This window comes from Channa argus, chromosome 19, assembly GCF_033026475.1.
Source record: "Channa argus isolate prfri chromosome 19, Channa argus male v1.0, whole genome shotgun sequence".
NCBI classification, from domain to species: Eukaryota; Metazoa; Chordata; class Actinopteri; order Anabantiformes; family Channidae; genus Channa; species Channa argus.
This window is the reverse complement of record NC_090215.1, coordinates 5240397-5255307: the sequence shown is the minus strand read 5'-3', so window position 1 is coordinate 5255307 and position 14911 is coordinate 5240397. Positions and strand designations below refer to the sequence as shown.

The following is a 14911-nucleotide window of genomic DNA, read 5'->3' as shown; positions in this document are numbered from 1 at the left end:
ACAAACACAAATTGAGGACTATCTCTCCGCGTTTATTTCCAAAGCCTTATTGGCTGTTATGTTATTACTGCAGTCATGCTCTGTGCTGGAATTTCATTTTGGGGCTCCCTTTTCACTCTTAAACTGCACTAGTGGCCTGTCACCCTTTCAGCACCTCTCTCTGTCTCTTGTAAAGGTGTGGGTGGCCATGGATGGACCCTGAAGTGGCCACACGGACTCTGAGCTGTGAAATTACATTAAGCTGCCAACCTAAGTCCCATGGCAATCCTCCCTTAATGAAAACTGTTTCACAGAGCAGGCTGCTTGGAGCACCGGAGACAATCTGTTTGACAACCAGAGCTTAATATGGAGAGGTTGAGTATAGGGACACCACAGTAATTGGCTGGCATTTTAGATGTTCTTTTATAGTGCTCCGCCACTATTCATGTGCAGAGAAAAGTGTTCTGATGCGCCACGAGTGTGTGTGGGAAAAGAGTAGGTGTGTGGTATTCATATTCATCCAGTTAAAACAGCAGAGGCCTATCAAAGATTGAAACATGAGCGCACGCACAAACATATACCACCCACGCACTATCCACTCATAAAGACTCACCATTGTATGTATATAACCATATGTTTTCAGATGTGTTTCCTTGTAATGGAAATGTGATGTATCTGCACGTAGGGGAATGCCACACATTAACTGTATATCAAAAGGTCACATAATAGTTATCAGAAAAAATAAATCAAAATAAAGATGCCGGCTTTAACATAAAAAAATTTGCTACCCCATTTCCCTCTTCCCAGTTATAAACAGAGGTGAATGGAACTTAGTGGTCTTTAAAGCCGCACTACTCAATAATAAGAATGGATGAAATAACTTTTGAACAGTTCAATGGGCCACAACAATCCTACAGAGAATTATTAGAAACTCAGTATTTACTTTTAGCTTTACATTAATTTTTCACTTCCTCACTAACCCACTAACTTTACTCTGGTCAACCCCATGTCCAGGAAAAGCAGGCAGATATTTTCAGCCAAGAGGCTTTGATAAATTCACTATACACTTCTTAGACAGCACCAAACAACAGACAACAAGAGGCAATTGACAATTACCTGGTAAACACACGGAAGCATTTTGCATCTAAATCAGGTGGTGGTTGATGGAGACTAAAACTGAGCTAAAAGAGGAGTGAATGTTTGATTTAAAATTACAAGGCAATGACAAACATGACTCTAAATGTTGCTTATGTTTGACTTTTTTGCTTTTTTGCAAAGGTGGAATTAAGTCAGTGCGTTGTTCTGATCTTGTGCTGACCCCCCTCCCACCCATCCCGTCCTGGTCTGGCATAAAGTGTCTTAAAGACATGGTGTTCCTATTGCTCACTATTCAGTAGAAAGTAAATGTCTTGTAAATGTAATGTCTTCAGCAGCTAACATGACACATAAAACAAAAGCCTATGCATATGTAGATCTCTTAAAGATCTTTTAAAAATGTTTGTGAAACAACCCTTTATCACTGCAGACTACACAAAACTAGCTTCCATGTCCTATTTAAATTCTGCATAGGTAGGAATTTGGTAAACTTTTAAAAAAAATAAAGCAGATGAGAGTCTGAAAAACACTTTTTAACTGCATCACTTGATGCCTTTAATAATGTCATTGTGTCCCGGCAGTACACCTCAGTTCACACATACTGTATTACTTCACTACAGGCTGGTTTCAACTATATGAGAAGATGCTTCCAAAAATAACACCTTCATAGGCCGACTTTGACGTCTATACAAGCGCACAAACGCTGTTCCAGCCACAAGGACAAATGAAGAGTAAAATTCAATGGGTGCTCCAATAAATACAGTATAAATTTAAACTGGGCTTTTCAGGGGATGGCTGTCTCCTTTTGACACTCACAAGAGGAAGGAGAAGACTGGGGCAAGCCTGAGTGGAGCCCTGAGGTTGTGTGGGTGTATTCATGTCTACGTGCATGCATGCATGAGGATACATTCATGCACACATCTTCCCTAGCCAAAACAAGTATATATCTTGGCCTGCAGCATAGACAGGCAACATTACGTTCATCCTTAGGTCAGGAGCTCTAAGCCCCATGGCCACCCACCCCTGTGGAATCATGGGAGAGGGGGAGTGTGTGTTTGTTTGTGTAACTCTGAGCTTCTCCTCCCCCGCTGTATGTCAATCCTTCCTGAGAGTTATTATCTAATCCTGATTTTTGACTCATCAAGTGAAAGAAGGATGAGAAAAAATACAATACAGTTTTTACACAGATTAATGGGGTGCATGGGGGTTCATAGTCAGCCTGCGAAGTGTCACAATATTTGTAAAGTTTGATCAAATCAGCCTGGTGATGTCGATGGGGTTATATTGGATTGAAGACTTCTTAAGATAGCATACCATAATGGTCACAAAGTTTTAAAAGACATGGATGTTAAAAAACAAATCTAAAGCCAGTGTCTGCAAGGCAAATAAACTTACAGTAAAGACATTGCAAAGCCATTCACATTCTCTGTGTGCCAGCAAAATAATTTCGGTTATGAATGGAACGAAATGGTTATTTTATAAAACGTTACATATTGCAAGTGCCTTACCCCGAACTCTTCATAACATAATCTACAAATACTCTAAAGAAAGTATCTATTATAACTTTTAGCTGTTTCAATAGTATATAATGTCTGTCACCCACACCTCTTTGTAATAGTTTGGCATCAAGACTTTAGCAGAGTTTTAAATTCTGCTTGCTTTCACTATTCAAATGAGTGTCTGAATAGTGAAAAAATCAGTAGGCAGGGTAGGAGTTCCCCCATCGATAGGTCTCTTCTTGCATTAGGCATGGAAATACCAAAGATTTAAGGTTCAAACCTGTGATATTGTTTCAGTTTTAAACAATGGCCATGACTCTTTTTTTTTTTTTTTACCTTTCAGATATCTTTGGCAAGCTGAAAACGTGATACATTAAGAAAATGTTAAGGGGAAAGAAATCTCGATAGGCATGATAAACATGAGCTGCAGAACCAGACTGAGGCTCTCTGAGGGGCAGGAGCGAAAAGATCTTAACGGCACCTGATATCAGCAGAGAAAAGGAATGCATGATCTATTAGAAGGTGACTTTACTTAATTAAATTGTGTCTGCTCTATAGCCGGGACACCTTCATGGGCAATTTATCGCTTTGGCTCTATTTTGGGGGAACATTAAAGAGCACTTTATTTTGTTTGTTCTAGAGTGGGGCAACCTTACTGGGCAGTTTTTTGAATTTGTTCTACTATAAGGGGAATTTAGAGGCAACTTTAGTGGTATTTGTTCGTCCATTTTGGGGTCCCCATTACTAGTAGTACCTTTAATAGTGTAAAAAGTATAATGTTTCATCAGCATTGCAGTGGAGCAGAAGCTAAAAGCAGCATAAAACGAAAACTTTGAGTTAAGTACAATTACCTCTACACAGTGCATAAACATTTGCATGTTGCAAACGCACTAGCAGGAGTTTTGATCCCGACAAGTAATCCAAACGCCATGTTCAACAGCAGTGCCCCTTTAATAAGTGTGAAGTATTAAATTGCTGTGGGATGTCTAAACAGTGTTTTGGTTCTGTCTGCTCACCTTTCCTGCTCACTAACATGTTTGAGGTGTGGCTCACTCTGACCAGCATGTCAGCTACTTCCTGTCTTGAGAAAAAAGCCATAGAGGAAGACGGAAGTGGAGCATACTCCGGCTTGGTGGAGGAAAATCAAGAGATTGACATCTAGTCCTCAAAACATTGTATTGTTGGGATTCAGACTCTGACGGCATGCATTCAACTCCTGTTGAATACTTTAGCTCTTATTTGTTTTAGGAGTTTCCCCAAGGGGCCGACTTGACCCCATCAGAGAGACATGAGAAAATTCTCAGCCATGCAACAGGATCCGTTTATTTGCTGCAAGCCGGATTGTTAAAAGAAAGCAGGATTTATACATCAAAAACTGGGTTCTTCTTTCAAACTCTACTCTCGCTGCTGTTTGTGCTTCATTTTGAATCTCAAATTGATTTTTTTTCTCTCCACAGTATCTGTTGCATGGTAGGCTCCACCTGAGCACTTTTTAAGTGTGTTTGTATGTGTGTGTGTATGACTTTTAGCTGCATAACAGCTTAGACTGCAGCTGAGCAGACTGCCATGCTAGTGATAGTGTTGAGTGGGGGTTGGTGGTCTGTGGAAAGGGGAGGAGGACCTCACATTTAGCTGCCGTCTCTTGGGAGAGATTAAGCAGTTTAGTCTTTGCTGTGTCTCTCTCTATCACTGCCACTGCCTCCTGCTTCTCCTCTCTATTTGGAGCAAGGCAGGGTGTACCTTTTCTGTCATCCTCCTTTTGCACTTTCTGTTCCTCTCTTCTATTCTCATTTCCTCTGCGCCTCCAATCACTTGTTTTTTTTCATCCATCCTGTTTGCTTCTGACACTCTGAGCTCTTTTGCTTTCGCCTGAGACTGTTTCTGTTTTACACTCCCTCCCTCCCTCTCCCTTTTTCCCAGCCCTCTGACCTGCAGACATTCAGCTGATTCTCTTAGCTGACAGCACAGATGGCACAGAGCTAGCGGGGCTGTGGCTGGATGTATGGGACAGAACTGCCCCCCTCATATGCAAACCAGCCCCACGTTTCTCCCACTCACCAATAGGCTGCTTTGGCTGGGCCGTCCCACTGAGCTGATCCCCTGGCCCTGCATGGAGCACCACGGAGCTCAACCACTAGTCCCATTAATCTCCTAAACGATCCTGGACCTAAGAGGATCAATACTCATTTTCAGGGAGCAGCATGATCCCTTAATGTAGTGGAGGTTGGATGCTTATCCCTCACTCTCCCCCCACTGATCCTCAGTTTCAACTCCCCATAGGAAGAGCAGTAGTGAGCCTTTCATTTAGTTAAGGCAATATCTTGGTTTTATTACTGAAAGCATTATTCAGGTGAATAACACCTAGATGCAGAAAACTTCGTGATTATAACTGCTCTGTCTTTATTAGTTCAGGAATTAGTTTTATTGTAAAGTAGCTGTTTTTACCAAATTAGATCAATGTCTTGTAATTGACTTCTCTGACCTGGCATTCATCCAAATAAAAGAGTGACCATCAGGAACCCTGTGTGTATCCAACAACATAACCAACTCTGTGTGATTCCCACTGGCTGGGGTATGAACTGGCACTTCCAGTAAAAAATACACCTAGATTAGCCAGTGAAAATAAATCACCCTGTTTTACACAACTTGACCTGAAACGCATAAAAGATGTCTCCGGGCTATTTTGTATTAGTAGTGGTTGTATAATTGTTATTCTTTGTTTTCCACAGATGCTGAAAAATGACTTCATGCTAAAAGCGGTGTGATCCAAGGAAAATGGGAAAGATTGGACTTTCCAGTGAATAACAAGAATCCTATTTTCCAGGCTCGGTGTGCAGGAACAACCACACGGTTAGCTGAGCATCTCATCATTGATCTGTGCTGATGCAGCTTGTTTCTGGGGCCTTTTTCATCAGGGAAGGCAGACAGAGAGAGAGGGAGAGAGAGAGGCTGGGCACCCTCCCCATCCCATGTCCCTCTTCAAACAGCCTGTCTGCTGGTCACCTGGTGCAAATTTGGAGATGTTGTTTATGCTAAGGCTATTACTCCATGTGTGGGCAGCCTGTCCTGAGACCTGGACTACTCTGCTGCTACTGAATTATTCAGTCCAGAGATAGGCCATCCTGTGTATACAAGCTCTCACATGTGGCTGATAAGTTGATTGTCCAGCAATAAAGAGTTTGTTACCTGTGACAGGTCTTTAAACAACAAATGTGGAAATACGTATAGATTTTGTGTCGGGGTAAATGATGAAAAAATACTGAACGTGCACTCCAAATATATCTTAGAAAGCTAGAAGAGAAAGTGATAACTTCAGCTTGCTCCTTTAATCACTGCCAGTAATAACAAAATATCACGGCTCCATTAAACAGCCTGTCTCGGCAATACAGGACATCCAACTTAAAGTAAAACTGGGTTACACAGTCTAGGTGCGACAATAAAATGAATGATGACAACATCTCACATACCAGAGGTCCAGGCACCAGAAACCTTATAGTCATCTGCTTCAAGAATAGTCACACCCTCACGGCAACTGCTGCTCCTCTGACCTATAATTGCATATCATGGGACCTCAAGCATCAGTTCATTCTGGGCAGAGTTTATAAACTTCATCTTTCCTGTCACCACAACTTTCCAGAAGAATTCACCTCAAACATGTGATTCTGGATTCTTTTTTCCTTTTTTTTCTATTTACACAGAGCCCAGTGTGATAAGTGGTGTACGTGTGTCTGTGTACTGACGTGTGATTGGACGCAGCCTGAACCTGCTGATTGTGCTGGCATGTCTGCATCCTCTTCATCATCACTGCAGTGAGCTCGGCACAGGAGAACAGCAGGGTCTTTCTTTAGGTGGAAGATTGAATCAGTGATGACAGTCTCATGACCTCTTCCTCTCTTCTCACACACACACACACACACACACACACACACACACACACACACAGTCTGTTGTGGTGCTATCCTACTGTGCTACACACACACACACACACACACACACACACGAGACACATAAACAACAAATTGAGTCAAAGTTGAACAGCAATATCTCATATTTGAGGGTCCTTATTGTATCATAATGATTACATTAACAGTGGTGTGTTTGTTTTAAAAAAAAGTACAATAGCTTACTGTAGGTAGTTTGTGATATTAAACATACTGCATATTTATAAAACTAATCGCCTAGGCCTACACCTTTCACTTATAATTATTATATGAGAGCATAGCTATACCTTTTGTTTGAAATCCTTAATGCACACTTATAGCCTGGGCAGGTACAATGTACGTGCGGTCGTCCCTCTCACTTCCAGTATATAGAGTGAGTGGTAAAGACAGCGTGGTTCGGGGAGGTGCGGGAAGGTGATGTCGTAAAACTGAGTGTCGTAAACCAGGTGCGGATAAGGGGAGGTGAAGGGGAGGGAGGAGAAGGAGGGGGAGAGGGGGTGAGAGAGGAGGTGACTCTCCGGCAGCATTTAGACACAACGAAAGGATCATGGCGGATGGCCCCAGGTGTAAGCGCAGAAAGCAGGCGAACCCAAGGAGGAACAACGGTGAGTAAAACTACTTCCGACGCGGACCTTTTCTTTCGGGGAAACCGTCTAGAGGCTATTCCGACCGCCGGTAATTTCACCGAAAAGTTTGGGAGCCCCCAAGTCCAGTTTTTAGTAAAAGAAAGTGCTGGCAAGTAGCAAGTGAGCGCTGTATTACAGCCCTATGTGGTGTACCGTTATACCTGGGTCGCGTCTCTCCCTCCGCCTAGCGGTCCGCTGCACCGAAGACCGTTATACGCACCTCACCCTCTTATCAATGGACCAGCTTTTGTCTCCACTTTAAAACCCTTTGAGCGTTTGAATACACTTTAAACCCATTTGTACAGTCTACGTTCATTGAGTTGGTTACGTTGTATCGAGTTTTTAAGCCCACCACCACACTCGGGACCTGTTTTGGTGGGCTACCTGATTCTTATTGCGGACTTCGAGATTCTAACTCGATGTCCTAACAAGTTGAGCTGAGAATAAAATGAATAAATAAGTAAATATAGCTGTACTTGAGTTAAAACGCGTGGACATTATTTGTGTTTTGAACAGAGGGAAAATAACTCTTTTGGTTGTTCTTTCTTTTTCTCACTGGCAGCAGGTAGCGATAGGACACTGTTGCTGCAGTACGAGGGCTGACAAAACGCATGTGTGCTGATTTAATACTGCCTGCTATATACTGCGAATTAGCTTCAGAATCACCACGGCATCATAATATTTTAAGGGAGAAAATGAAAGACATTCGCGCTGTTGTGTTGTGAAGCAGGTCCCCCCCCCCTTCCCCCGCAACTTAAAACTGTTTTAGTTCAGTGCGGCACACACCGTTCCCAGTATCTGTTTTAACGAAGCCATTTGATTGTAAAGTAACGGGAGAACGCTCAGTAGAAACACGGACGGGATAACGAGGTTCCGGACAACGAGGAATATCTCACGCGCTGTTTGTGTGAGCAGGGCGAGCGCAGCCCATATAAGGACAGCGGATCCTCTCCCGTCGCGCGCTGGGGATCCTGATTCTTGTAGGACCGTGGACACGAGCGACTCTTTAAACACACTCTTGTTTTTTCTTATTCGATCTGTAATTTCTTGCTTTAATACAATGTCTATACAAATGGTCAATAACAAATGCGGCATTATGTGCGTTTTATAGTTCTAGTGTGCGAAGCTCGGGGGGGGGGGGGACTTACTGTGGCGTCAGAACCGTTTTTAATAGTTAAACAGTAGCATATATGGCGCTTTTCAAGACTGGATACTTTGCTGCTAAGTGCCTCCTGCACGTATGTGCATGTACATTTGTTTGCCTTAATTTTATGGGGAATCTAAAGGACTTTTGCAAGTTGGTAATGTAATAATGCAATGTTCCGTGCTATTCTTCGGAGCTTTGACGTCGTGGGCTGCCGTGACTCCGTGAATAGACAAGTTATAGTTGGTTTTACTATTTGGAATTATTGTAATAATAAACAAGAAGGTTTTGCAGCAAGCCTGTTGTCTACCAGCCAGTCATGCTCATGTGTTGTGCCACCCAGTGTAACTTGAAGGAACTGGGTTAATACAGGAAATTTTATGTTTTTTGTGTGTCAAAACAAATCCGCACGAGGTGAAGTCGCTTTGTAAGAACGAAGGGTTTGTGCGCAGCTGAAACCAGTAATCCGTGGGAGGAGAATGCGACCAAATGGTGTTTTCTGGTGAGGGGTGGCTGTCGTGTGAATTTTCTGTGGCTACCTGATGAGTGATGTAAAGAGTGACATGTTTTTATATGCGCGCTGTTGATTTTCACATTCATTCCGTTTTTTATATGCTATATTTAACTTTGTAATGCATTCAGACCCCGATGAGACTCCAGTCCCTCTGTGCACTGCATTCACAAGGTGTGGACACACCTCAAATAACGGTCCTTAAGTGTGGATATTTTTCTGCCTTGTGTGAGAATAATAGGGAAGGATTCGTGTTTACAGCGAATACACCTCAGGACGTCTACCTGCCCTTCGTTGTTTTCTATTTAACTTAACAGGATTTAAATAAACCCTTCTGAATATTGACGGAACCTATTGGTATTTAAATCCCGATCTGTAAAGAAACAGATGTGTTTCCTGTTACTTTGCTCTATTTGCATGTACTTCAAAGGGTTGTCAAGGTGTGCTGGTGATCTGTCATATAAATCTCTTTCTCTTTAAAGTACATTTCTTGGTATTTTATGATGTTTTAGACTTGGTTTTGTTACATTTTTATAACAATATTAGCATCTTAAAATAGGCTGCTGTCCTTGTAGGAACTTACCTGTATTTGGTAAAATAAAATAAAAAAAAGCCATTGTTTTGGCCTTATACTTAAGCAAGACCTCAAGTTGTGCCCGACTTGTTGTAGTCAGTGTGTTTGCCAGATCCCTGGCTATAGCAGGGGAGCTGAGATCAAGGTGAGCCCCATTCCCTGTTGTAAAGGGAGAGGTGTTAACAGCCTGCAGGACGACAGGTGTTTGCAATCGGTGGGATACTACAGCTTTCTTTGTCACTTCTCCCCAGTCAGCTCCCCTTAGGAATAGCAGCAATGGTAATTTAACACAGCAATTGGTGAATAGAGGAATGTGCCCAGTATTAACATTCTTTGCAAAAATAAACAGGGTTGTGCTGGGACAGCTCTGTACCCATGCAGGGCTTGTGGGTCAGAGGTTTTCAGAGCAGTGTTATGCAGACAATTTAAAACAAGTGTTCATACAGTTAGCTTGGATTTGTATTTATTTGACAGTTTTAGTTGGTCATTTGTCCGATCCCCTAATCTTTCCTCTTTCCCACTCTTTCTCTCTCTTTCTCAGTGAGGGGTATTCACACTCACACTCACAGCTCAGTGAATCATGCATCAAATAAGGAAAATTAGGTTGTGGGCTTGGAACTTGGCAACAACTTATGTAATGTTGAAGAACATGTTTATTGGGTTGGTAAAACTATACTTAAACTATACTTAGTGCCCTGGCCTCACTTACACCTTCTACAAACTAATGACTAATAATGACAACCATATCCTGTAAGATTTTGGGAAAATTATAAAAAAGTTGGTTTAGTTGGTTTCATTTTGTGACACAAGCAATGTTTTGGGCTGTAGTGAAGACTAGTGAAAGAGGGTGGTGTTTGGCTTTTTAGCTCCACATGCCGCTTCAGTTTTTAAAAGACATCTGTTTACATTTAAATAGTCCACCCCTGTTGTGTGAAGAGTTTAGCAGTGGAGGAAATTTTTCATTTATCTCACTGCTTTTCACCTACTTCCTCAGCAGCTTCATTTGAAAGTGCCAAGTAAGAAGAAAATCCCCCCGCCTCCACTCTCTCCTTACGTCTTCCCTCTCACTCCTTCTTCCAGAGATTGTCCTTTATTTGGGAGGAGTTCAGACACAGTAGCCAGGGCTGCTGTTGATTGCCCCCTGACCTAGGCACCCATGCGTGCATAGAGTATGACTTCACTTTCCCCCCGTGCCATTGTGAGGCTTCCAGCATGTTCAATTGTGTTTGTGTTTAAGTCTGTTCAATGAAAGAGGAAGAGAGGAGCAGGGGGCTGTGGGAGCTGTAGATTTTTTTTCAGTCCCTCCTTCTTTCTATCCATTCCTCTCTGACCCCTCAAACTGTGGGTTCCACGTTTCCTGTGGAGTAAAAAGGGGGTTGGGAATACAGAGAGTTGGTGAGAATTGGCTGAGGTGGTAAAAGAATTTTACAACAGGTGACAACTGAGGGAATGATGCTGGCAGATGAAAAGCATGGCATAAAAGGTACCTATCTCAGAGACTTGTATTGATTTTAGTCTCAAAACTAGATCCAGTTTGTGCATCAGACATACATCAGCAAAAAGGCTGTAAAGTTTACAGAGTTTGCAACTTAATTACTTTTTCTTATTAACTATTTGGACAAATGTTTTGCGTCCAGCTACGCTTCATCCCTCAACATGTCAGTCAGGGTGGGAAAAAGCCTGTCCTCATCTGACCATTCAGCAGAGTTAAAATTATGTAACGTAAAACCACACTCCCACCTCTGTTAAGGCAGCTTAATCATTAGCTGCTTCCATGGATGCTGCACGCATTAGCCTATAAAAAGGTAAAGCAGGAGTTTTAAACCCAGAGTCAGTTTCAGTAACCCCCTTAACTGCGCTTGGATGTGCTTTATTAGGGTTTGTGTGGCTGAATGCTTAAATGAACCATTGTGTATTCAGGCTTCGGTGAGAAAGCCTGAGGAGAAAGAGCCTAGTTACCTTTGCAGTTTGCCTGCTCTACCCCATACACTTTCAGTGACAGAAGAAAAGATCCATTCAATGGGCCCGGCATGGGGAGGGAGAGCCCTTTTCACACTCGGCTTGTGGGAAAAGTCTCCTCCATACTGTGCATGCCATTTGCATATGACCCATTCTTTTCCCAAAGGTCCCTGCGAGGGAGGAATCCGTGGAACGTTTGCAGAATTCATCAAATCCCTCTCTCACGTGGCCCTGAGGCTCTCAAGGGTCTGCGTTGCACCACTCTGTGTAACATTTTTGTCTTGGAAATGTACACTTATGCCTGTGTGACGCTTACTTGCCTTAACATTAATGCAGATGCATCCCTGTGGCATTTCTGTCCCATGTATTTTAAAGTGGTAATGTGTGATAATGGGTATGCTGCTTTAAATGTCAGGGTGAAGGCTTAATTTGGCTCAGCAGGCAGGAGATTCCCCAAATCCCTAGCTTGGGCCATGAGGGGTCCATCTGCATGACAGGACAATGCAACTGGGGCCGTACGCCTCGGGGGCTCCCAAAACTGGTGATGACGCAGCAATACATGGATTGCCAACGCTGTGTCTAAAAGTTGCTATGCTGGGGGATGGGGTTAAAACATGGATGAGGCAATGGGAGCTTGAAGCGACACATCAGCTCAGTCAACTGAATAAAAACACAACTGTCACTCTGGAGCAAAAAATCTGCCCCCCCTCCCATAGAATAGTAGCCTGAGCTGCCTCTTGTCTGTGTATAGCAGTTACCAGAGCTGCTACCTTGATGTGAAACAACATGGATCAGCATCCAAGTCTGCTTGTTGGTGTTCAGAGAGTCAAGCCTCCTCTGCCCTCATGATTACTCCTAGACTCCTAAGCACTGAGTCATGAGCATACAGGTGTGTTTGCAAGATGGCTTTATGAACTCTCCAACCTATTTTTTTCTATTCCAACTTTACTGTCCCTTGTTCCTTTTTCATCTCTCAATCCTTCTCAGCCACTCCCCACAGGTGTGGGGGTGAGTGATAATATTCTCTTGTAGTGTGTATACTTGAGGGAGAGATTACCTCTAAATTGCTAGTGGAGGTAAATATTGTGTACGATGTCCCTAGCTTCGACTGTGTTTTTAATCATGTATTTGGTGAATGCTCTTCAGGCTCACAATGAGTCCCTTTGGGTCTGTCTGCAGACCCCTCCTTGTTTCCCCCATCATCACCACCGCCTCCTTCTTTTCCTTCCCACCCATCTATCCTCTCCCCTCCTTGTAGTCCTCAGTGGAGCGGTTAATGAAAAAGACCAGACTGACACAATAGGCAGAAGGCGGGTCTGGTGAGGGGCTCTTTGCCAGCTTGTGTTTGTGGCAAAAACTCATCAGGGCAAACCTCTCCTGTAGCTGTAGCTGCAGGCCACCTGACCATTTGTCATGTTTTTGTTGCCTTTTTATAACACAAATTTACAGGATGTCTAGTACTTTTAGAGTGTACTTGACCCCCTTGCAGTCCCACAGTGTTTCTGTCTACAGAGATGAAATAAGTTGATATCAGATGAGGAATAATCCTCTGTCATGTATTCTGCCTTGAACACAGCCATGTAGCTGGCTTTTTGCCAGCCCATTATGATGACCATATTGATTTTCCTCTTCATTGCACACAGAACTGATAATGGCCCTCCTGAGGGGGTACACATTCATATTCACATACTTATTCCAGTTGTCCCAAGGGTCACAGTAACTAACAAATAGAGTGGCCCTCTGTCCCTCAAGGCTGTGCATGAACTAGCTAGGCTAGACTAGCCCTGTGACAGCTCCAGCAGAAAAAAAAACCTTAGTCACCCTGTTTGTTAGTCAGAGAGAAGGCTGGCTGCTGTGATGAATGTCAACATGGATAAACATCCACACCAGATTAATGAGAGAAGAATGGCCAGTCTGAAAACAGAGGGAGGGCAGAATAGAGGGAGGAATGGAGCATCCGCATCGCCCCATTTAACCCATGAGTGTTTTGTTGAGCTCCCCATGACCCCAGTAGTGTGACCTAACGTAAGGAGGCAGCAAAGCATAATCACACTTATTAACTGTTGTAAAAAAGAAGCTACGTTACGTCTTTGTTTAAAAAATGAAAAACGACATAGGAATAATGTTTTAAATATTCAAAAGTTGACATTAACAATAAATAATGGTAATTCAGTTAACAATCACTCATTAGGTAATGAAGTACAGAACTATATTAGCTAGTTAAAGTTACAGGTTGCAACGTTTTCACATATTATACAGAGAAATATTTCTGCTTGATTAGTAAGTTTTGAAGCATTGCTATTTATTGTAATATGATAAATACTACCAGAAGGGCTGTGCAGAGTCTAGTGCGAGTGTGAAGAGTGAAGCAAAGCTTTATCAGAGCAGAGAAAGGGAGGTCTGGCCAGAGCAGGACTGAGTCCTCATATTAACGCTAGCTTAAGTTGTGCTTACTGTAGTTTAGGTAAACATCAAATTACGCAAATGAGAGTTAAACGCAATGATTTCATTTAAAGTTTCCACTTCCATCTGTTGCTAATCAACCATTGTCCAGATCCAAAGTCTGACAAACAGAGAAGCAACTGCAGACTTCACTGGAGAGCAAACACTACATGTTGTTTTTAATAGAACAGTAAAAAATGTAATTGTATTAACTATCAATGGCGAATAATGTGTTAATTATTATCATCCCTATATATAAGTATAACTTGCACTTAATTAACGCTGTATGAGTAGGGTAGTAGGCCCTAAACTGATTAAAACAAAGACAAATAAAAGCATTCTACACTCAGCGTAACTATAGTGTAGAAACACTATATTTCTTAACTTTGTTTGTCTGTTTCTGCAAGACCAGCAAGTTTCTGCAAGATTATCCTTTTTCTCCATGGCCACTGTTTGAGAAACACTTGTCACCGATGCATCTACAACAGTGGTTCATAAAAACTTTAACCCTTGGACCATCACTCCATATGTGTCTTACTTCTGCCATCTGTGTCACTGTTTTTCTTTTACTATGACCAAATTTTTTTTTTTTTTATAAGCACTTTGTTTGCGGACTTTAAGGTTATATTAACCCTTTATTAAATGTTCTATAGAGCAGAATTGGGATTAGAATTTTGTTCTTGCTCTTGCTGACCAGCCTGTAAATACAGGCTTGCTACTCTTAAACACCTGTTGCACAAAAAAAGAAGTCCTTGTAGAGTAAGGTACAAAGTGCAGTTTCTTTTTAATGTGTGATATCTTATGGAATTTAGCCAGGGTCCACCTGTCCCATTACACCTGTCGTGGCTCTGTTCATCCCAGTTCATCCAGTGTTCAGGCGTTTACAGTCAAAACACCCTGCGGCCTCCCTGAGCACGTTCCATAAATATCTGTGCATAATATGTGTAGTCGGTACCTCAGTTCCTAGTGATCGGGTTATCGTACATCTGTCGTCTTACTCATGCTGACAGGGCCCTCTCCCATTATACTGGTTCTGTATGTCTTGCCTACAAGTCAATGAAGCTTGGACTTTAATTGATCATGTTTGGAGTTGTACAACACTATTAATTAGTGCTTGCTCAAGACTTGTTTGTTTGTTTTG

The 14911-nt window shown here is 42.4% G+C and overlaps 2 protein-coding genes across 5 annotated transcripts in view; one reads left to right on the top strand and one right to left on the bottom strand.

Moving 5' to 3' along the window:
- znf438 (zinc finger protein 438) overlaps nucleotides 1–6820 on the bottom strand; it is a 56264-nt gene extending 49444 nt beyond the window's left edge. Inside the window, exon 1 of one of the 3 annotated variants that reach the window (XM_067487062.1) lies at nucleotides 6802–6820. The gene's annotated coding sequence lies outside the window, so the exon portion shown is untranslated. Of the gene's footprint in view, nucleotides 1–6040; nucleotides 6059–6801 lie in introns of those variants that run through there. The other 2 variants (XM_067487058.1, XM_067487057.1) reach the window with 2 other exon arrangements.
- Nucleotides 6821–6985: 165 nt separating this feature from the next.
- zeb1b (zinc finger E-box binding homeobox 1b) overlaps nucleotides 6986–14911 on the top strand; it is a 49430-nt gene continuing 41504 nt past the window's right edge. The window contains exon 1 of one of the 2 annotated variants that reach the window (XM_067487051.1): nucleotides 6986–7119. In XM_067487051.1, coding sequence (XP_067343152.1) covers nucleotides 7062–7119 — 58 coding nt within the window. In that variant the 5' untranslated portion in view covers nucleotides 6986–7061. Of the gene's footprint in view, nucleotides 7120–8407; nucleotides 8787–14911 lie in introns of those variants that run through there. The other variant, XM_067487053.1, reaches the window with a different exon arrangement.